This window comes from Glandiceps talaboti, chromosome 3, assembly GCF_964340395.1.
Source record: "Glandiceps talaboti chromosome 3, keGlaTala1.1, whole genome shotgun sequence".
NCBI lineage: Eukaryota > Metazoa > Hemichordata > Enteropneusta > Spengelidae > Glandiceps > Glandiceps talaboti.
The window spans coordinates 2,828,716-2,854,186 of NC_135551.1; the positions used below are offsets into that span (position 1 = coordinate 2,828,716).

General features: G+C 33.9%; 1 protein-coding gene across 1 annotated transcript in view; it reads right to left on the reverse strand.

Annotated features, from left to right (window-relative positions):
• LOC144432913 (intermembrane lipid transfer protein VPS13A-like) overlaps nt 1–25,471 on the reverse strand; it is a 164,026-nt gene that overhangs the window by 17,991 nt on the left and 120,564 nt on the right. The window contains exons 58-71 of the mRNA XM_078121213.1: nt 25,071–25,223; nt 24,189–24,314; nt 23,033–23,169; nt 21,901–22,036; nt 21,005–21,116; nt 16,073–16,224; nt 15,268–15,507; nt 14,703–14,837; nt 10,711–10,862; nt 9,965–10,067; nt 8,827–8,859; nt 4,150–4,272; nt 3,463–3,599; nt 1,217–1,412 (exon numbers count right to left, since the gene is read on the reverse strand). Of these exons, the coding sequence (XP_077977339.1) occupies nt 1,217–1,412; nt 3,463–3,599; nt 4,150–4,272; nt 8,827–8,859; nt 9,965–10,067; nt 10,711–10,862; nt 14,703–14,837; nt 15,268–15,507; nt 16,073–16,224; nt 21,005–21,116; nt 21,901–22,036; nt 23,033–23,169; nt 24,189–24,314; nt 25,071–25,223 (1,935 nt within the window). The remainder of the gene's footprint in view (nt 1–1,216; nt 1,413–3,462; nt 3,600–4,149; nt 4,273–8,826; nt 8,860–9,964; nt 10,068–10,710; nt 10,863–14,702; nt 14,838–15,267; nt 15,508–16,072; nt 16,225–21,004; nt 21,117–21,900; nt 22,037–23,032; nt 23,170–24,188; nt 24,315–25,070; nt 25,224–25,471) is intronic.

Genomic DNA, 25,471 nt, shown 5'->3' on the forward strand with positions numbered 1-25,471 from the left:
AAGTAAAGCACTTTCTCTATATGCTACACTTGTTTTAATATATCATTCATAGTACAACCAGTAACACTGAAGTAAAGCACTTTCTCTATATGCTACACTTGTTTTAATATATCATTCATAGTACAACCAGTAACAATGAAGTAAAGCACTTTCTCTATATGCTACACTTGTTTTAATATATCATTCATAGTACAACCAGTAACAATGAAGTAAAGCACTTTCTCTATATGCTACTTGTTTATATTATTCATAGTACAACCAGTAGAATTAAAGCACTTTCTCTACGTGCTACACTCGTTTATAGCATTCACATTACAACCAGTAATACTGAAGTAAAGCACTTTCTCTATATATGCTACACTTGTTTATAGCTTTCATAGTACAACTAGTAACACTGAAGTAAAGCACTTTCTCTATTTGCTACACTCATTTATAGCATTCATATCAAATGTAAAAGTATACCGTTTCAATTGGTTTATTTACAAGCCTAGCACGTGACCTTTCTAATGTGGTCAATTAGCAAATGAAACAGTATACTTTTACACTTGATATGGCTGCTATAAACGATTGTGGTACATACAGAAAATGCTTTACTTAGGTGTTATGGTTGATAATATGAGTCTGTTACTATGGCAGTCTGTTACTATGACACATGTTACTATGACAGTCTGTTACTATGACACCTGTTACTATATGCCATGTTACCATGACAGCCTGTTACTATGACACCTGTTACTTGGACAGCCTGTTACTATGACACATGTTAGTATGACAGCCTGTTACTATGACAACCTAACACATGTACTGAGAGATATAGCAAGGCTGAGTTCAGACTGTCTCTACCTTATTGTAATCTACTTTATGACCTTAGATGAGTTTGGACATCATGCTACAATGGTTACATAGTTACATAGTAAGGAAAACATGGATCTCCTAAAATGTGTGAATGTTACCAAGTTACTACTAACCATGTATGGTTCAATGTTACCAAGTTACTACTTACCATGTATGGTTCAATGTTACCAAGTTACTACTAACCATGTATGGTTCAATGTTACCAAGTTACTACTTACCATGTATGGTTTAATGTTACCAAGTTACTACTTACCATGTATGGTTTAATGTTACCAAGTTACTACTTACCATGTATGGTTTAAGAATGTTACCAAGTTACTACTTACCATGTATGGTTTAATGTTACCAAGTTACTACTTACCATGTATGGTTCATAGAAGAGATCTCCAATACCCTCTGAGATGTCTTTAATCAGACCATAGGGATTACCAAGTACATCTAGACCAAGCAGTAATACATAAGCTTGCTTGATTGCCTGTGATGTGTAATGACCTCTGACCTCTGATAACAGCTGTTCTCTTGACATTAGCATATTAGTTCTCTCAAAGAAGGCAAGTCTGAAAGCAAATCAAAAGTTCCTATAATATCATGTTTCAATTGAAATTTATATGTTTAATTGTACATGTGGGGCCTGGCCTGGCAGAAAGGTGATGTACCACAGGGGGCATGGCCAGGCAGAAAGGTGATGTACCACAGGGGGCATGGCCTGGTAGAAAGGTGATGTACCACAGGGGGCATGGCCTGGCAGAAAGGTGATGTACCACATGTAGCATGGACTGGCAGGAGGGTGATGTACCACAGGGGGCATAATTGTCATCTATGTGTACTATGTCACATTAATTGTCATCTATGTGTACTATGTTCTACATTCTGGTAGAGGTTTGACACATGTCATGCTTGAATGGTTTTCTACACCATACAATCAAGGATGTGCCATATTGATAATCGAAACATTTACTAGAGGGCCTTACAGTGTAAGAATGACAAATACTCGAGCCGATCCAAGCCATAGAGGTGCTGTAAAAAATGCTAAAAATACACGAAAAATGTCAGTTTTCACCCTTTGTACCCCTTTTTAAAAGCTTTCAATCTACGTTGTTACTCATATGGCAATGGAATGACCCTTTTTTGGGTTGATAAAACATGACTATAAACAAATTCTGTCGGTGGTTTTTCGACGTAGCACATATAGTTCGAAAACAAGGTGTAGCATTCATTTTTTTACTGAAATTTAGTTTTAAAAATTCATTAAAAAAAATGAAGATGGATATTGACAACAACCACCGACAGAAGTTGGACAATTTTATAAGGAATATATAAATGCCAATAAAAGAGTAAAACATCATGTAATTTCCCAGATAGAAATGAAAATAATAAAGATTAGTTAATTTTCATATTTACTGGTGTCATATTTTATTAATAATAAAGAAACACAAAATAATAACACTCCTAAAACAATCATATCAAGAAGGATGTTTGCTGCAAGTTTGGTTGCAAAATCTTTATTTTGACATTTTTTATGATTTTTTTTTAAATACAACAAAGAAATGGGGGGGGGGGGGAGAAACAGCCTTTACTGCTACCTTAAAAGAAAGCTTGGCCCCAATAACATTGGTAGAGACACTTGAATGAAGCCTCTATGTATTATGGTTTATGAAGTATGCAGTAACTATTGATTTTAACCACAGATATGGCTGTCAGTCACTAAAAGTGATATGAACACCAAAGATAATGGTGGGAAGAGGGAAGGTATATTATTTCTTCAGTCTGTATTTAATACCTGTTAATATGAACTTGTGAGAAATGACTTGATTTTGAAGGGCAAGGTTAAAGGTCAGTGCCATTAAAGAGAGCTTACACCTTATATTATCAAATGAGGTACTTGAATGGAGTTTCTATGTACCAGTATTACATAGGGGGTTCTCACTTAACCAGTTTAGTTGACTCTGAGTTGACTCTAGTCTTACCTAACATAAAAAAACACAAATATGAACAGTTAAGGTTGACTTTTGAGTCGAGTTAAATTTGGTTACTAATGGGGATTTAGAGTAGACCTATCTTTTGTGTCTGACACAAAATTCCATTTGATTACATAAATGTATTTAGTTGAAATAGATAAGGAGGGTTCCAGGGTTAAAAGTTTAGAGTTGCTGCTAAATAATTGGAACAAATGAAGGCTATGCTAATATTGGATAACTTTGGTATGTGATCTGTGTCAGGTACAAAAATTCAGTGTGAATGGAGTCCCAAATCCAGCTTAATAGTTTAACTACTTTGTGTCACCTCAGTAGTCTGAACATAGTAATAGTTTTTGAGTTATATGATAAATATTGATTTTAAATACAAATATAACAATTATTTTGTCAAATTTGCATATATTGTAAAAACAAGTGACTTGTACCATGTACCATATAATTATGATATGTCATCTATGTGCCAGGTTTGAATGAAATTGGATATTAAGCTATGTCAGAGAAATGACCCATTAGATGGACAGAACCCACTGCAATAGCACCCCTTTGGGGGCTAACAAATGAATGTAGCACCGAGTTAATATTTGCAAGATTTTCATATGTACTACAGACATGAAAATTGGCTGAAACTTACTTGAGTTCAACATCTCTGATATCTGTAATAGTGGCTCCAATGGAATTGATGAAGAAACCAAAGACATCAGATTTAAATGTCCTTTGTTCTGTACTTGATACATGTGGTGTACCACTCAGTGAAAAACTGATGCCAAGCTACACAGTGAGAAAAGAGCAAAACAATAACCTTCAATATCTTTATCTCAAAACTGTTGAATACTGTATGCATGGATCAAAATAACTGCTCTGTCATTAATGTTAACAGTGTGATCAAGTCAATTAAAGTACATGTAGTTATTATTTTCTATATTAAGTAATATGATCAAAGTTGACATCTGATCATATACCATAAGTACACTGTGCCCCTTACAAAAAATGTCACATGTGAGTTACCAGTCCTGTGGGTCTTATTTTGTTCCAAAGGACTGTCCTATAGGAATCCCTGTGAAACTCATATCCCATAAGATTTTGAAACCCAATCCTATAGAACTGTCCCATAGGAACCCTATCCAACAGGAATGCCACATGATTCCTATAGGACAGTGCTATTGGAATCAAGTGACATTCCTATATGAGGGTTCCTGTTGGAATATCATAGGCTTCGGTTTCAAAATCCTCTGGGATATGAGTCCCACAGGATTCCTACAAAGGTCAAATGTCAAAGGTGAAGTCAGAATACATTATTCAAAGGTCACAGATTTTATACCTTGATTGGAGATAGATGAAGATATTCAAAGTAGCTTTTCTGTGGTTGCTCAGCAACGATGTATGCCAGTGTTTCTTTCAGAGTTTCATTGACTCTTCCAAGGTCTTGCCTTAGCTGTACCATCTGTATAAGAAACAGGTTGAAATAAGATATGATGTAACATTGTGAAATCTTATACCAGAAACAGATGGATCATTTGATGAGGGTGATTAGAACACTTTCTATACTAGGTTACTTAGCAACAGTTTCTATGGTGATTAGTTACTTAGCAGCTTATGTGATGGTATGGCATTAATAATCTCAGTGGTCAAAAAGAAACACTTTTGCCACTGAATTTCAATTGGTGGACGTAACTAAATTTCTCTGTTCAACCAATGACTTTCCTCTTTTCACCATAGTCACCATAGTCATGGCTTATCATGAAACTAAAATAACAACATGTATTCAGGGGTTCAAACCTGAAGAACATTGGGACAAGTGTGACAATGACAACCAAAATTAAAGTCCTAGTAGTTATCTATGTTGTATGATTACCAATATACAACCTTCTACTAAGTTCTAGTGGTGAAAAACAAAGGAAGAAATCCATGCTAGCATTCACAATGACTTTAAAAAGAACACATTCTTTACTACTGTCCTGCAAAAGTCAGTTATATTGTCCAGTCATTCAAAGTCAAGTATTTGATAAGTTATTGAAGATGATCTGAAAAAGAATGTAATTAGAGAAATTAAAGAGAAAAGTTGCATGCGTAATGATAGCTATGATTTGATATAATGGACTATATACTTGTAACTTTTATATATTTATACATTACTGCATTTTGTATCTTTCTACAAAATGTAAACGATAGAAGTGAAATCAAAGATGATTTCTGGTAACTTTGATTCATAACATATTTGTTGTTGTTATAGTCTGTTTATACACAAAGACATTTTCATATTTGGTGCCAGTTGTTGACATTTTCAACCAATTCAACTGATTCAGAATCAATTTGTAGACATTTTGTAAAATGTACTTTGAATACTGAGTACTATGAATGATATGTTTCAGCTATAAATATGTTGACAACACTGCTGAAATGATGGGTTAAGACTTCACATACTACCAAATTGTAGGTAACATCCCAATTTGAGATACTTTAATTGGTTTTATTTGTCAACAATAAATAAATATTGCACCCATTTGGCAGCATCTTTTTTTTTACTAGAAGTTGTTCTATTGAATTGTCGTATCTGTACATGTGTATGTAACAATACTTCATTACTGATTAAAACCAATGTAATGCATAGTGAGGCAGAGTAGCATCTAGCCTGAAAGAAAAGAATATCATTAATATGATGCTCAGACACAAGTCAATACATTACAAGAAATTTTGTTCAACCATATTATACCCTTGTTATGCCAAGTTCCTCTACGGCATTTTAATGAGTTTATTCATAAATTAAAATAATTAATTAGGCAAATGACACATTAAAACTAATAATTATGTAAACAAGCTTTATGTGACATGTAAGCTTTGTTATGTATGTACCAAATAATGTGGAAGTTGAAATCTGCATTACTTAAAATATTGTCTAATTACTGAAAATCATTATTTTTATGCAAATGAGTCATTAAGATAGCTATATCAACAAGCCTTATAGGACACATGCACTTTGTTATTATCAAGGTATGTACCAAATTATAAAATTGTAAGCTGGCATTCTTTAGTCTAATTAATAAAAACCATTCATTATGCAAATGACTGATTACAATTATAAACCACATCAGCAAATATCAAACTCATGTGCTTTATTATCATCAATTTATGTACCAGATTATATGCAATTTGAAGTTTACATTCTTAAGATATAACCTAGTAATTAGTAATTATGCAAATGACTAACTACAATTATAAACTATATCATACACTTGCACTTGTTGTCATCAATTGACATATCAAATTATATGAAATTTAAAGTTTGTATTCTTAAGAGATACCGGTAGTCTAATTACTGAAATCATTAATTATGCAAATGACATATTAAAACTTAGAGCTATGTAAATAAGCTTTAGAGGGAAAGGTGTTTTGTTATGTTTGAAGTATGTACCAAATAACATGGAAGTTAAAGTCTGTATTGGCAAGATATAGCTAATTACCTAAAATCATTAATTATGCAAATTACTCATTAGGATTAACTGCTACATCAAGATAAGACAGATGCACCCTGTTAACATCAACATATTTACAACTTACATTAAATTTGACAGTCATGCACTATGAAGATAATGCCTAATTATTGAAAATAGTTATTTATGTAAATAGCTCATTAATATTAATAGGATGGTTACCAAACCCTAACCACTTCTTCCTATTACCCTAAAGAATATGTGTACCAAATTTTGTTTTGAATTGAGAGGAAAGATATGGCCAGATACAGACAGAGACAGGCAGACAGACAGACAGACAGACAGACAGACAGAGAGAGATATCTCCATACTATAACTTTCCTTCATGGAAGGTAAAAATTTTGCCAAATATATCAGCTATATTTTTGCCATTGAACAGGTTTGTTTAACTTTCCAATACCAAACTTGCTCATACTTTTTACTTGTTATGATATATTTCACTAGAACTATATCATACTCAAAGTACCCACTTTGCAACTATTTTTGAAAGAGTGTTGCACAATGGGAAACTATGGACAAAAATCTTTGGTTGTGAACAACAACAATGACATGGCAGTAAATGAAAAAAATATTGCCAATGGCATTGTAGCACAACTGTACAGTTTTTAAAAATGTTTATCCATATGCTAGTCTATGCTAACAATAGGTGTTCATTTGCTGAATGACTATCCAGTTACCTAGCCAACCATGTTGCTATCTTTGTGATATACGCAATCATTTGGCTGTTGCTATGGGCATGGTCATGTTGTTAGATATATTTGCATACATTTTTGAATGTTTATTCATTTATCTTTCAATTCCTGTTGTTATCTTTGCAATATACGTGATTATTTGGTTGTTGCTATGGGTGTGGTCTTGTTGCTAGGCAAATTTGCATATTTTTTTGAATTTTTATTCATTTGTCTTTCCATTCCTGTTATCTTTGCAATATTCATGATTATTTTGCTGTTGCTATGAGCGTGGTCTTGTTGCTAGGTAAATTTACATACATTTTTTGAATGTTTATTCAATTGTCTATTAATCCACTTTGTCATCTTCGCAATATATGTGATCATTTGGCTGTTGCTATGGGCGTGGTCTTGTTGCTAGGCATATTTGCATACATCTAAAAAATGTTTATTCATTTGTCTTTCTGTTCCTGTTATCTTTGCTATATACATGATTTGGCTGTTGCTATGGGCATGGTCTTGTTGCTAGGCAAATTTACATACATTTTTTGAATGTTTATTCAATTGTCTAAGATTCCCGGTTCTCTTTGTGAAATACACCACCGGTTGGCTGTTGCTAAGGGCGTGGTCATGGTTGCTAGGGCCGATTTTGTCAACATATTTTGAAGAAAATCTGCAGAATAACACTTTCAGAAACATCTCACCAAGTTTCAGACTCACTGACCAAGTACTTTTTGAGATAAGTTTTAGACCCAAAATGAACATTTTTACACCTAATTTGCATATCACTCATGGAATCATTGTATGCTTAATATTTCTTTGTCCACACATCCCCAGATGCATCCCCATTAAATTTCAGCCCAATCTGCTCAGTGGTTTTGGAATTATAGATTTTTTACCAAAAAGACACACTTTTAGCCCTAATTTGCATATTACTGATGGGACCATCGTATCATGAACAATTCTTACTAAAACCACCCTGAAGAATGTTTCACCCAATTTTCAGCACAATCTGTCCAGTAGTTTTTGAGTTTAAGTTTTTGACCAAAAATCACATTTTTTGACCCAAATCACAAACCGATGGTAAGATCATTTTGATTTGAACAATTTCCCAACTAGACACCCAAGGTAATGGACCTACCAAATATCATGGCAATTGGTTCAGCGATTTTTGACTTTAAGTTGTTTAAACACACACACACACACACACACACACACACACACACACACACACACCCACCCACACACATCCACACACACACACACACACACACACACACACACACACACACACACACACACACACACAGACAGACAGATGCTGGGCAATCTCTATAGCACTACTGAACCGTAGTTCAGTTGTGCTAAAAATGTGTTCACAACTTGTTGAGTTCTTAAATCTCTTCTTTGAAAATGAAATTATCAGAAATATTTGGATAGGCTGAGAATGTCGTTGGCCTAATAAACTGTGAGACACAGTGGGAAATGATGTCTCACAGTATGAGAATACTGTGGTCTACAAGTGGCTACTGAACAACACTCCCAGTGGCCAACCTAAAGCATTCCTTTGTTGGTATACCTTAATTATTAACTGTAATCTTTGTAAAGTAAGAATACTTCCAAATGTTCAATCTGTAATTTGAATATCTTTATGCTTGGTAATGAAGAGGTTAAAGTTAAGGTGGTTTGCACCAAGTTGAAATGCCAAAGCATCACCCTTCACCTTTAATAATGATTTTATCCAATCTACTGGCATAGCTACTAGCCACCTTAATGAAAGCTAGCACAGTATAAATAAAGAGATGATCAGTATTACTATTAGTACTGTGAATATCTCACCTCCCCTGTCACTTGTCTCCCCTCATCTTGGAGCTGTTTATAAAATGTAAAGTTACAATATGCACACTCAAGGTTAAACACACATAAACACATATATTAAGCTTTTAAATACATAAAAGTGATTACACTGTGTGCCATACTCATTTTTTATGACATGCCTCAAGAAATATAGATGAAAGACGAAAATACAAAAAGTTGATGGATGACAGACAATAGATGACTGAGAATCTGCTCAGCTGTTGCTAACAGCAGAGCTTATAAAAAGTGCAGTTAAATGTGTTATTCACAGACACTGTACAACAAAAGTGTATTTCTCTGTGCATGAGGTGTAAAACAATGCACGCATGGATAGCAGTTACAGCCATGTCATAAGAAGAACTGAACTCAGTAGCTCCTAGTTAATTGTTTACATTTGTAACCACATTATAATGTCACCACAGTCCCTGCATTGTTTGCTATAATGTCTTTTACACCAACATTTGATTTCATGGACTGCTAATTCAAAGCAAATAACCTGTAACCAGGCTACTGGTGATTTGAAGCACAGAACAACACACTACAACAGTTAACATATACATTGTACTGCTGCAAAAAAAATATACGTATAGTAAAGCAACTAAATGTGATTTAGCAAAGCATAATACAGTGAGTTGAGACAAGCATATTCAGAGTATACAATCATGTATTTGCAGGATAACTGAAATCAAAGATGCCAATTATTTAAACAAGACTGTATTTGAAGACATAGACCCCAACACGACATATATATAACTCATGCTGGCTGTGAATTGAAAGACCAACAGTTACTAAAGACCATTCCATTAAATAAATGTTCTATATGTGCACAACACACACAACAATTAGGCTAAGCATCTGTGGTATTTATTTTGAAAAGGCAGTGACTGTTGGGGGCTAATTAGACTTAATGAGTATGTACAATTGTGAAAGTGTTGTCAGGTGGTACTTTCTACTGGACAGGATCTTTTAATTTACACCACAGAAGCTTAGTCCAACAAACTTATCATTAAAATGTAAATCATCTTCACAAATATCTCTTACTAAGTAAATTAACATCTAATTTAGCCTCTCAATCTCTGAAATGGCAGACACCTGTCAATACTTGGTGATTAATGCTTACCTCTTCTGGTGGTTCTTGGAGAGTAGTGAAGACGTCAATGAGAGATAGGAGGAATCCCTTGTCTATCCTGATGTTGGTTTGTTGGAGAAGAACCTTGAAATACCTGGCAATTACAGTGAAGGTAAGAACCTTGAAATATCTGGTAATTACAGTGAAGGTAAGAACCTTGAAATACCTGGTAATTACAGTGAAGGTAAGAACCTTGAAATACCTGGTAATTACAGTCCAGGTTAAAATGAGTCACATTGTAATTTCATTGAAATATTGCAGAAGAATCTGCCTGAGATGGACTTTGAAATTGTAATAATTAATTTAGTCCCTGCAATACAAATATATAAGATACAGTGTATTTATGATAAATGATTACATAATTCTAGGAAAAGAGGATTAGTGGTAGTAGACTATCAACTAATTGATTGTACTGTAAAAATATTTAAAAATAAGTATGATGTCTGATTTTCAAAACTATTCTGAAGCACTCAAGGTTACCAAATATAGCTGCTATTCGGTCAAATTTGCATTTGTCTTAAAGTCATGTTCATGACTGTGATATCTCATCTTTGTGCCTGGTTTGAAATGAATACTGGATATTGCATGTCAGAGAAATGAATTATTACAAAGTCATTAACACTTGTCTGCATTTTCAGACACTAAGAACTGAAATCTCTAGTAATGGTTTTTTACCTGAATGTGTCTACGTTACTTTCAGACACTAAGAACTGAAATCTCTAGTAATGGTTTGTTACCTGAATGTGTCTACGTTACTTTCAGGCACTTGTCTCCTTAGAACTGAAAGCTCTAGTAATGGTTTGTTACCAGCTTTCCTGATGACATGTTTTGGTATTGGTGCTGGATATAAGACAGTTGTAAAGAAGGCATCGGGTAGTTGATTATCAATCTAGAAAGTAATGTATAACAGTATAACAAAGTTACACTTTTCTCTAGTATAACATATTCAATAATTATCACATGCATCGAGTAGATTTTATCAACATACATACAGGCCTAATCTCAAATTCCTTGTTTGTGGACTAAACATATCTTGTATTTTGGCATGTATACTGGAATGATGAATAGACTGTCCATACTATCTAGTGTACAGCCAGATTATAGACCACATCTACTCACCTGTTTTCTCTGTATTTTGGCATGTATACTGGAATGATGAATAGACTGTCCATACTATCTAGTGTACAGCCAGATTATAGACCACATCTACTCACCTGTATTCTCTACATTTTGGCATGTATACTGGAATGGTGAATAGACTGTCTATACTATGTACTGTACAGCCAGATTATAGACCATATCTACTCACCTGTATTCTCTATATTTTGGCATGTATACTGGAATGGTGAATAGACTGTCTATACTATGTACTGTACAGCCAGATTATAGACCATATCTACTCACCTGTATTCTCTATATTTTGGCATGTATACTGGAATGATGAATAGACTGTCCATACTATCTACTGTACAGCCAGATTATAGACCATATCTACTCACCTGTATTCTCTATATTTTGGCATGTATACTGGAATGATGAATAGACTGTCCATACTATCTACTGTACAGCCAGATTATAGACCATATCTACTCACCTGTATTCTCTATATTTTGGCATGTATACTGGAATGGTGAATAGACTGTCCATACTATCTACTGTACAGCCAGATTATAGACCATATCTACTCACCTGTATTCTCTATATTTTGGCATATATACTGGAATGGTGAATAGACTGTCCATACTATGTACTGTACAGCCAGATTATAGACCATATCTACTCACCTGTATTCTCTGTATTTTGGCATGTATACTGGAATGGTGAATAGACTGTCCATACTATCTACTGTACAGCCAGATTATAGACCATATCTACTCACCTGTTTTCTCTGTATTTTGGCATGTATACTGGAATGATGAATAGACTGTCCATACTATCTACTGTACAGCCAGATTATAGACCATATCTACTCACCTGTATTCTCTATATTTTGGCATGTATACTGGAATGATGAATAGACTGTCCATACTATCTACTGTACAGCCAGATTATAGACCATATCTACTCACCTGTATTCTCTGTATTTTGGCATGTATACTGGAATGGTGAATAGACTGTCCATACTATCTACTGTACAGCCAGATTATAGACCATATCTACTCGCCTGTATTCTCTGTATTTTGGCATGTATACTGGAATGGTGAATAGACTGTCTATACTATCTACTGTACAGCCAGATTATAGACCATATCTACTCACCTGTATTCTCTATATTTTGGCATGTATACTGGAATGGTGAATAGACTGTCTATACTATGTACTGTACAGCCAGATTATAGACCATATCTACTCACCTGTATTCTCTGTATTTTGGCGTGTATACTGGAATGATGAATAGACTGTCCATACTATCTACTGTACAGCCAGATTATAGACCATATCTACTCACCTGTATTCTCTATATTTTGGCATGTATACTGGAATGGTGAATAGACTGTCCATACTATCTACTGTACAGCCAGATTATAGACCATATCTACTCACCTGTATTCTCTATATTTTGGCATGTATACTGGAATGGTGAATAGACTGTCCATACTATCTACTGTACAGCCAGATTATAGACCATATCTACTCACCTGTATTCTCTGTATTTTGGCATGTATACTGGAATGGTGAATAGACTGTCTATACTATCTACTGTACAGCCAGATTATAGACCATATCTACTCACCTGTATTCTCTGTATTTTGGCATGTATACTGGAATGGTGAATAGACTGTCCATACTATCTACTGTACAGCCAGATTATAGACCATATCTACTCACCTGTATTCTCTGTATTTTGGCATGTATACTGGAATGGTGAATAGACTGTCTATACTATCTACTGTACAGCCAGATTATAGACCATATCTACTCACCTGTATTCTCTGTATTTTGGCATGTATACTGGAATGGTGAATAGACTGTCCATACTATCTACTGTACAGCCAGATTATAGACCATATCTACTCACCTGTATTCTCTATATTTTGGCATGTATACTGGAATGGTGAATAGACTGTCCATACTATCTACTGTACAGCCAGATTATAGACCATATCTACTCACCTGTATTCTCTATATTTTGGCATGTATACTGGAATGGTGAATAGACTGTCCATACTATCTACTGTACAGCCAGATTATAGACCATATCTACTCACCTGTTTTCTTTGTATTTTGGCATGTATACTGGAATGATGAATAGACTGTCCATACTATCTACTGTACAGCCAGATTATAGACCATATCTACTCACCTGTATTCTCTATATTTTGGCATGTATACTGGAATGATGAATAGACTGTCCATACTATCTACTGTACAGCCAGATTATAGACCATATCTACTCACCTGTATTCTCTGTATTTTGGCATGTATACTGGAATGGTGAATAGACTGTCCATACTATCTACTGTACAGCCAGATTATAGACCATATCTACTCGCCTGTATTCTCTGTATTTTGGCATGTATACTGGAATGGTGAATAGACTGTCTATACTATCTACTGTACAGCCAGATTATAGACCATATCTACTCACCTGTATTCTCTATATTTTGGCATGTATACTGGAATGGTGAATAGACTGTCTATACTATGTACTGTACAGCCAGATTATAGACCATATCTACTCACCTGTATTCTCTGTATTTTGGCGTGTATACTGGAATGATGAATAGACTGTCCATACTATCTACTGTACAGCCAGATTATAGACCATATCTACTCACCTGTATTCTCTGTATTTTGGCATGTATACTGGAATGGTGAATAGACCGTCCATACTATCTACTGTACAGCCAGATTATAGACCATATCTACTCGCCTGTATTCTCTGTATTTTGGCATGTATACTGGAATGGTGAATAGACTGTCCATACTATCTACTGTACAGCCAGATTATAGACCATATCTACTCACCTGTATTCTCTATATTTTGGCATGTATACTGGAATGGTGAATAGACTGTCCATACTATGTACTGTACAGCCAGATTATAGACCATATCTACTCACCTGTATTCTCTGTATTTTGGCATGTATACTGGAATGGTGAATAGACTGTCCATACTATCTACTGTACAGCCAGATTATAGACCATATCTACTCACCTGTATTCTCTGTATTTTGGCATGTATACTGGAATGGTGAATAGACTGTCTATACTATCTACTGTACAGCCAGATTATAGACCATATCTACTCACCTGTATTCTCTGTATTTTGGCATGTATACTGGAATGGTGAATAGACTGTCCATACTATCTACTGTACAACCAGATTATAGACCATATCTACTCACCTGTATTCTCTGTATTTTGGCATGTATACTGGAATGGTGAATAGACTGTCTATACTATGTACTGTACAGCCAGATTATAGACCATATCTACTCACCTGTATTCTCTATATTTTGGCATGTATACTGGAATGATGAATAGACTGTCCATACTATCTACTGTACAGCCAGATTATAGACCATATCTACTCACCTGTATTCTCTGTATTTTGGCGTGTATACTGGAATGATGAATAGACTGTCCATACTATCTACTGTACAGCCAGATTATAGACCATATCTACTCACCTGTATTCTCTGTATTTTGGCATGTATACTGGAATGGTGAATAGACTGGCTATACTATGTACTGTACAGCCAGATTATAGACCACATCTACTCACCTGTATTCTCTGTATTTTGGCATGTATACTGGAATGGTGAATAGACTGTCTATACTGCAACCAAACAGCTGGGTTGTGGGTTCTCCTTAACTTGCCAACAAATGGTTTGGTCATTGTCATATTTTTGAAATCAGCCTAGAGATTATACGAAATATAAAGATGACAAATCAACCTCCTTACATATCAGTATACTTCAGTTGATTATTAAAGGGATGAATATCCATAGATAATAAAGTCCCTGCTGAGTATTCTGTATGTCATGTTTGTCCTGACTATTGATGTTTATGAGGTAGGACATTTGACTACATCAGATTGTAACTAGTTTTCTTTAGTTCCAGTGACTATAACAGATTACAACTAGACACATACATATATAATACAGAACATGTGTTCTATAAGCATGCTGATATAGCTTTTAATTTTATTAAGAAATTTGCATAATTGACTTTTGACCTGACCTAACATAATTTGACCTGACCTGATGTAACTTGACCTGACCTGACATAATTTGATCTGACCTGATGTAACTTGACTTATTATTACTTGATATAATAGATATACTTACCTCTACAGCACCTTCCACAACCAATCTATCTTCATCATTTCTCCATTTGTCTTCTACCACACCTGACAATTGTAAATTGAGGATTTTCCATTTGTCTGTCTTTGTTTCTACTTCCCACTTAGGTGGAGCTGAAGTAATGGCTGCATAGGCAACCTCTTCATACATGCTGTTAATGATAGACACTCCAATACCTTGTAATGACATGAACAATTCCATGTTGGCTTGCTCTGCTATGTTAGCCTACAACAAATAAAACAAAGTAATCGTCATTACTTGTACCTAAATAATGACCAGTAAAGTCAGAAAGTAAAGGCCTGGGTCAAATATAAAGATACTAACAAAAAGGTCATATCTGATTAAACAAAGCTACCATTCAGTAAGAAGTGACAAAGGCAGCGATGTAATGTACATCGTAGGTGTGTATGTCCTTTGCTTTAATTGTATCACCTTTTAACACTGCAGTAGAGGACTTGAACACAGTCTCTGCATTATACGGCAGTAGAGGACTTGAACACAGTCTCTCTCTGCATTATACTGGAGTAGAGGACTTGAATACTCTCTGTGCATTACAGTGGAGTCGAGGACTTGAACACAGTCTCTCTGCATTACAGTGGAGTAGAGGACTTGAACACAGTCTCTCTCTCTGCATTACAGTGTGTCAGTTAAGCTGTAAACAGTGAATTTTTACAAAAGTATGGCTGTCATTCAGTTAATGTCGTGAAGATCAAGGCTGTAGTCAATCAATTCATGGGTTACCGGAAATAAAATATAATTGTGTACAAATACTGGAATATGAGAGTATTACCTGTTTTGCCAAGACTGAGATGGTCTTATCTTGTGTAAATAATAAGACTCTTTGTAAGCCGTCAAGGTAAGACACCCAATAGATAGTAGTCTTCTCTGTCTTATTCAACAATGGATGATCAATCAAGCCATCTACTTTATCCTTGTCATCATCTTTGGAAGCACAATATGAACAAAATAGACTATAGTAAGTGATGGTATGTCAGCTGAGCAATGAAGACTATAGTAAGTGATGGTGTGTCAGCTGAGCAATGAAGACTATAGTAAGTGATGGTGTGTCAGCTGAGCAATGAAGACTATAGTAAAACATTGAAATGACACTAGTTTACCTTCATCAGTACTGTACAAGTCATTGACTATAACATTGAAATAACACTAGTTTACCTTCATCAGTACTGTACAAGTCATTGACTATAACATTGAAATGACACTAGTTTACCTTCATCAGTACTGTACAAGTCATTGACTATAACATTGAAATGACACTAGTTTACCTTCATCAGTACTGTACAAGTCATTGACTATAACATTGAAATGACACTAGTTTACCTTCATCAGTACTGTACAAGTCATTGACTATAACATTGAAATAACACTAGTTTACCTTCATCAGTACTGTACAAGTCATTGACTATAACATTGAAATGACACTAGTTTACCTTCATCAGTACTGTACAAGTCATTGACTATAACATTGAAATGACACTAGTTTACCTTCATCAGTACTGTACAAGTCATTGACTATAACATTGAAATGACACTAGTTTACCTTCATCAGTACTGTACAAGTCATTGACTATAACATTGAAATAACACTAGTTTACCTTCATCAGTACTGTACAAGTCATTGACTATAACATTGAAATGACACTAGTTTACCTTCATCAGTACTGTACAAGTCATTGACTATAACATTGAAATGACACTAGTTTACCTTCATCAGTATTGTACATTAAGTCATTGACTATAACATTGAAATAACACTAGTTTACCTTCATCAGTACTGTACAAGTCATTGACTATAACATTGAAATAACACTAGTTTACCTTCATCAGTACTGTACAAGTCATTGACTATAACATTGAAATAACACTAGTTTACCTTCATCAGTACTGTACAAGTCATTGACTATAACATTGAAATAACACTAGTTTACCTTCATCAGTATTGTACATTAAGTCATTGACTATAACATTGAAATGACACTAGTTTACCTTCATCAGTACTGTACAAGTCATTGACTATAACATTGAAATGACACTAGTTTACCTTCATCAGTACTATACAAGTCATTGACTATAACACTGAAATGACACTAGTTTACCTTCATCAGTATTGTACAAGTCATTGACTATAACATTGAAATGACACTAGTTTACCTTCATCAGTATTGTACATTAAGTCATTGACTATAACATTGAAATGACACTAGTTTACCTTCATCAATACTCTACAAGTCATTGACTATAACATTGAAATGACACTAGTTTACCTTCATCAGTACTCTACAAGTCATGGACTATAACATTGAAATGACACTAGTTTACCTTCATCAGTACTGTACAAGTCATTGACTATAACATTGAAATGACACTAGTTTACCTTCATCAGTACTGTACAAGTCATTGACTATAACATTGAAATGACACTAGTTTACCTTCATCAGTACTGTACAAGACATGGACTGTAACATTGAAATGACACTAGTTTACCTTCATCAGTACTCTACAAGTCATTGACTATAACATTGAAATGACACTAGTTTACCTTCATCAGTATTGTACAAGACATGGAATGTAACATTGAAATGACACTAGTTTACCTTCATCACTACTGTACAAGTCATTGACTATAACATTGAAATGACACTAGTTTACCTTCATCAGTACTGTACAAGTCATTGACTATAACATTGAAATGACACTAGTTTACCTTCATCAGTATTGTACATTAAGTCATTGACTATAACATTGAAATGACACTAGTTTACCTTCATCAGTATTGTACATTAAGTCATTGACTATAACATTGAAATGATACTAGTTTACCTTCATCAGTATTGTACATTAAGTCATTGACTATAACATTGAAATGACACTAGTTTACCTTCATCAGTACTGTACAAGTCATTGACTATAACATTGAAATGACACTAGTTTACCTTCATCAGTATTGTACATTAAGTCATTGACTATAACATTGAAATGACACTAGTTTACCTTCATCAGTATTGTACATTAAGTCATTGACTATAACATTGAAATGACACTAGTTTACCTTCATCAATACTCTACAAGTCATTGACTATAACATTGAAATGACACTAGTTTACCTTCATCAGTACTGTACAAGTAATTGACTATAACATTGAAATGACACTAGTTTACCTTCATCAGTATTGTACAAGTCATTGACTATAACATTGAAATGACACTAGTTTACCTTCATCAGTACTGTACAAGTCATTGACTATAACATTGAAATGACACTAGTTTACCTTCATCAGTACTGTACAAGTCATTGACTATAACATTGAAATGACACTAGTTTACCTTCATCAGTACTGTACAAGTCATTGACTATAACATTGAAATGACACTAGTTTACCTTCATCAGTACTGTACAAGTCATTGACTATAACATTGAAATGACACTAGTTTACCTTCATCAGTATTGTACATTAAGTCATTGACTATAACATTGAAATGATACTAGTTTACCTTCATCAGTATTGTACATTAAGTCATTGACTATAACATTGAAATGACACTAGTTTACCTTCATCAGTACTGTACAAGTCATTGACTATAACATTGAAATGACACTAGTTTACCTTCATCAGTATTGTACATTAAGTCATTGACTATAACATTGAAATGACACTAGTTTACCTTCATCAGTATTGTACATTAAGTCATTGACTATAACATTGAAATGACACTAGTTTACCTTCATCAATACTCTACAAGTCATTGACTATAACATTGAAATGACACTAGTTTACCTTCATCAGTACTGTACAAGAAATTGACTATAACATTGAAATGACACTAGTTTACCTTCATCAGTATTGTACAAGTCATTGACTATAACATTGAAATGACACTAGTTTACCTTCATCAGTACTGTACAAGTCATTGACTATAACATTGAAATGACACTAGTTTACCTTCATCAGTACTGTACAAGTCATTGACTATAACATTGAAATGACACTAGTTTACCTTCATCAGTACTGTACAAGTCATTGACTATAACATTGAAATAACACTAGTTTACCTTCATCAGTACTGTACAAGTCATTGACTATAACATTGAAATGACACTAGTTTACCTTCATCAGTACTGTACAAGTCATTGACTATAACATTGAAATGACACTAGTTTACCTTCATCAGTACTGTACAAGTCATTGACTATAACATTGAAATGACACTAGTTTACCTTCATCAGTACTGTACAAGACATGGACTGTAACATTGAAATGACACTAGTTTACCTTCATCAGTACTGTACAAGTCATTGACTAACATTGAAATGACACTAGTTTACCTTCATCAGTACTCTACAAGTCATTGACTATAACATTGAAATGACACTAGTTTACCTTCATCAGTATTGTACAAGACATGGAATGTAACATTGAAATGACACTAGTTTACCTTCATCAGTATTGTACATTAAGTCATTGACTATAACATTGAAATGACACTAGTTTACCTTCATCAGTATTGTACATTAAGTCATTGACTATAACATTGAAATGACACTAGTTTACCTTCATCAGTACTGTACAAGTCATTGACTATAACATTGAAATGACACTAGTTTACCTTCATCAGTACTATACAAGTCATTGACTATAACATTGAAATGACACTAGTTTACCTTCATCAGTACTGTACAAGTCATTGACTATAACATTGAAATGACACTAGTTTACCTTCATCAGTACTGCACAAGTCATTGACTATAACATTGAAATGACACTAGTTTACCTTCATCAGTACTGTACAAGTCATTGACTATAACATTGAAATGACACTAGTTTACCTTCATCAGTACTGTACAAGTCATTGACTATAACATTGAAATGACACTAGTTTACCTTCATCAGTACTGTACAAGTCATTGACTATAACATTGAAATGACACTAGTTTACCTTCATCAGTACTGTACAAGTCATTGACTATAACATTGAAATGACACTAGTTTACCTTCATCAGTACTGTACAAGTCATTGACTATAACATTGAAATGACACTAGTTTACCTTCATCAGTACTATACAAGTCATTGACTATAACATTGAAATGACACTAGTTTACCTTCATCAGTACTGTACAAGTCACTGACTATAACATTGAAATGACACTAGTTTACCTTCATCAGTACTGTACAAGTCATTGACTATAACATTGAAATGACACTAGTTTACCTTCATCAGTACTGTACAAGTCATTGACTATAACATTGAAATGACACTAGTTTACCTTCATCAGTACTGTACAAGTCATTGACTATAACATTGAAATGACACTAGTTTACCTTCATCAGTACTGTACAAGTCATTGACTATAACATTGAAATAACACTAGTTTACCTTCATCAGTACTGTACAAGTCATTGACTATAACATTGAAATGACACTAGTTTACCTTCATCAGTACTGTACAAGTCATTGACTATAACATTGAAATGACACTAGTTTACCTTCATCAGTACTGTACAAGTCATTGACTATAACATTGAAATGACACTAGTTTACCTTCATCAGTATTGTACAAGTCACTGACTATAACATTGAAATGACACTAGTTTACCTTCATCAGTATTGTACAAGTCACTGACTATAACATTGAAATGACACTAGTTTACCTTCATCAGTATTGTACAAGACATGGAATGTAACATTTAATGACACTAGTTTACCTTCATCAGTACTATATACACTTGCATCTTCACCATCCACATAATCTCCATCTCCAGCAAGACTACTTCTTCGAACACTATCAAAACTGACATTCACTTTATTACTGGCATCCTAAAAATAAAAATAACCAAGAACTTTAATTGGCCCAAGAACAGAGGCTATTTTTGTGTACATGTAAGTATGTTTGCTATTGAGCTCAAAAATAAGGATCAATGAAATATTTACATTGCAGGGAATAAAATATTTATTTACCTTGGATATCATAGCAGGTAATAACATATTTATTTACCTTGAATATCATAGCAGCGAATAACATATTTGAAATTATTTTGGATATCATAACATGGAATAACACATTTATTTACCTTGGATATCATAGCAGGGAATAAGATATTTATTTACCTTGGATATCATAGCAGGGAATAAAATATTTATTTACCTTGGATATCATAGCAGGGAATAACATATTTATTTACCTTGAATATCATATTAAAAATTACTTTGGATATCATAACATGGCATAACACATTTATTTACCTTGGATATCACAGCAGGGAATAAATATTTGACTTGGATATCATACATATTTAAAATTACCTTGGATATCATAGCAGGGAATAAAATATTTATTTACCCTGGATACCATAGCAGGGAATAACATATTTATTTACCTTGAATATCATAGCAGGGAATAACATATTTATTTACCTTGAATATCATAGCAGGGAGTAATATATTTATTTACCTTGGATATCATAGCAGGGAATAACATATTTATTTACCTTGAATATCATAGCAGGGAATAATATATTTATTTACCTTGGATATCATAGCAGGGAGTAATATATTTATTTACACCCTGGATATCATAGCAGGGAATAACATAGTTATTTACCTTGGATATCATAGCAGGGAATGATGGTTTATTTCTATTATATAGATTCCACCATAAGGTTCTTTCCACCGTTGGGTCATCCCAAGTGTACAACAGTGATTGGTTTGGCATGATCAACATTACATTGTTGCTATTCCTATCAAAAAATTAAGACATTGTTTTGATGTGTTATCTTATTTTGTGGAAAACAAAATGGTAAAAACCAAACCTATCTATTGATTTTAAAAGGAGTTTTTGGTGCTTTGAGCTACTTGGATTTTCAAATTGATAGTCTAGGTACATTCTTAGCATATGAAATGTGGCTGTTCTAGTTGTCTGTAGACATTGCATTGCATTACATATAAACTCATATGTGAGAAACAAGGAGTATTTTGACAATGAAGTGATGGTGTACATTTAGTAAAGTAGTGACTTTGACAATGAAGTGATGGTGTACATTTAGTAAAGGAGTACTTTGACAATGAAGTGATGGTGTACATTTAGTAAAGTAGTGACTTTGACAATGAAGTGATGGTGTACATTTAGTAAAGTAGTGACTTTGACAATGAAGTGATGGTGTACATTTAGTAAAGGAGTACTTTGACAATGAAGTGATGGTGTACATTTAGTAAAGGAGTACTTTGACAATAAAGTGATGGTGTACATTTAGTAGTGTAAAATGAGGACAAAATAGCAAAGATGTGGTTGAAAACACTTTAACCAAATATACTTCACTGTGATGTACACTTACATGTACAATAATTGACATTAAAGGGACATGGTGTGCAAATTTTTCTAAATAAAAGGTTACTTATATTTAACCCTTAACTGGCACTTGTTTAACGACTAGTAGTCACTGACAAAACTCCCACCGTATCAACTGTTGTCACAGTGAATATATGAAATAACATGACATCATTTTAGTCTTATGTATTACACTACAGTATCACAGCATTTTATACAGTGGGAGTTTGGCAGTGGCAGCTAGTGATAGTGAAGGGTAAAATATAAGTAAACTTTTATTTGGAAACAAAAATGACTAAAAATACTTATAAGTTGCAGACCATGTCCCTTACATTTCAGGTCAGTTTGTCTCCCTTTACTATTTGTCATCATGGTATAAGTCTGAAGTGAATAAATACAGTGAGCTTACTTTTGTGACACCTTGATAAAGACTTTGTCTTCACATAAATTATCTATCCTTACAGGTGCATTACCACACACATATGGAACAAATGTGACAGTTGTTGGTCCTTCAGTTCCTCCAGTGACATCAACATTGAGAGCAGTCTGTAAATGAAACCACCACCATTTACATTTAATAGTTATACAAGGTTTACTTTACAAATACTTTATATTGCACTTACAGAATGTCTGCAGGTAGTACATGAACAACTAAACTATATTATTTTCTAAAACTTTTTGGAAATTGTACCATAACAATATCTCTTTGAAAATCGCTCTGATAACCAATATTCAAAGTAGTTATAGAAATACAGGAGTCCAAGAACTAACACATTTTGTTGGAAATTGTCATTTTAGTGCTGAAGTTGTAACACTTCATGCTTTGGGGCCAAGGTATTAAAATACTTAAGAGAAACTTCTGGGTGGTGCCCAATTGGTTAAAGTTGTTATTTTCTAGTGTATATGTACAAAGTGACTGAATTAGCTAATTATAAATAATTATTGAATGACTGATTTCCACTAAAAAGGCAATTAAGATTAGATTAGATTAGATTGGATTAGATTACTTCATTGTAAACTTCAACTGTAAAGTTGAGTAGGACAGTACCTTTGATATTGTTGTAATCAGTTTCTTGTATCCTTAGCACAGAAGGATGTGTCTTTTTATAAATATTTGTTTTGTGTGTGCTGGGAATTGTTTCCAGTGATTTTCTTTTTATGCAGACACATACACACATAAACACAATCACATATTTCAGCAGAAATCCTTTGACAGGACTAAGTTGCACACTCCATGGAAATACAATGAATAACACTGAAGTAAAGCACTTTCTCTATGTGCTGCATTCATCTATATTCATATTAAGTGTAAAAGTATACTGTTTCAATTGGTTTATTTACAAGCCTAACATGTGGCCTTTCTAATGTGAAAATGAAAGAGTTATACCTTTACACTTGATATGGATGCTATAAATGATTGTGGTTCATACAGAAACACTTTACTTAATAGGTGTTGTAATATAAACAGAAAATAATGACTTAAACTCATTGCTCCCCCCCCCCCCCCCCCGATGTCTCCCTAAAGGCCCCAAAAATAGGCTAATTACAATACATATTACACTTACCCCTTCTTGCATTCTTAACACAGTAGAGTGTGGTTTATCAACTCTAAAATGCTGTGATGTGATATGACTTTCTGAGTTCTTCACAAACAATTTCATAGAACTGCTGCCAGGCCAGAAAGGTATGCACTATCAACAGAACAATTATAGCTATTTAACATATCAAACATGAGGTTTTTAAAATGTATGACAAAATAGTAAAGTGCAAAGTCCTTGAAAGGGCTCAGCTGCATAACTTACTATACTCATTATCAATACAAGTCTTTATAGAAAATACACCCTAAAATACTTTTCTTTTCAATGTGAGTGAATGGTGACATGATTTTAATAAAAGAAATTAGTGGCAACAAGTAACTACATCAAAGTGGCTGTGATAGGCAAGAAATGGCTGGATTTGATAACTGATTCTGAAGGTCAAGGGTCAACGAAGTGATAATACGGGTAGACACTATTTATTACACTTTTTTGAGTTATAAATAATAAATAAACTATATTTTAGTGTTTTAGTTTTATCTCCCATATGACATGTCATCTTTGTGACAGGTTTAAAAGGAATTGGATATTGCATAGCAGACAAATTACTACTAAGGACACACATATGGTCAGACAGATGGAGATCATTGTAATAATCTGCCAAAGACATGAAGTAGTTGTAATTTTCTTCATTGGTTTCTTTTCAGCATTAACCTATCCATAGCCTCAACTTTCAGCACACAAAGGGGATTGTTGTGTACCAGTTACTAATAAATATAATTAGTCCTGCCCCAACACAGTAATCTGGATTAGTTTGAAATTGATTATTTGTTGGTTCTCGATCCTGTCCAAACCCTATCAAAGCTGGTTGATTGATATAGTTTATAGGCACAAATTAATAATAGTTCTTACCTCGTTAGGTTTGACATCCACCCAGACTGCAGCTTTCAAACCTTCCTCAATAAAACTGAGTGAGCTTTCAGTTTTATTTAAGACAAGGAAATATGGCATTAATGTGACAATCTTTGTCAATGTCAAATGAGACATGGTGATTTCCAACCAGAACTGAAAGATAAAACATCACAAATCAATAATAAATATAACTACCCTTAAAGAAACCCAGTCTGTGTCAATTTTTCCTTGTTAGACAATTACAAATCTTGTCAAACTTTCACATCATGCTTGTTTTTTTCTTATCAATCATTATATAAATTACATTGGTTTGTATATATTCTTTTTTTCATGAAAACAACTCAGTGAAACTAAAATGTGTAAAATATGAAATGGTTCCACAGAAATCAAACCCCTGGGTA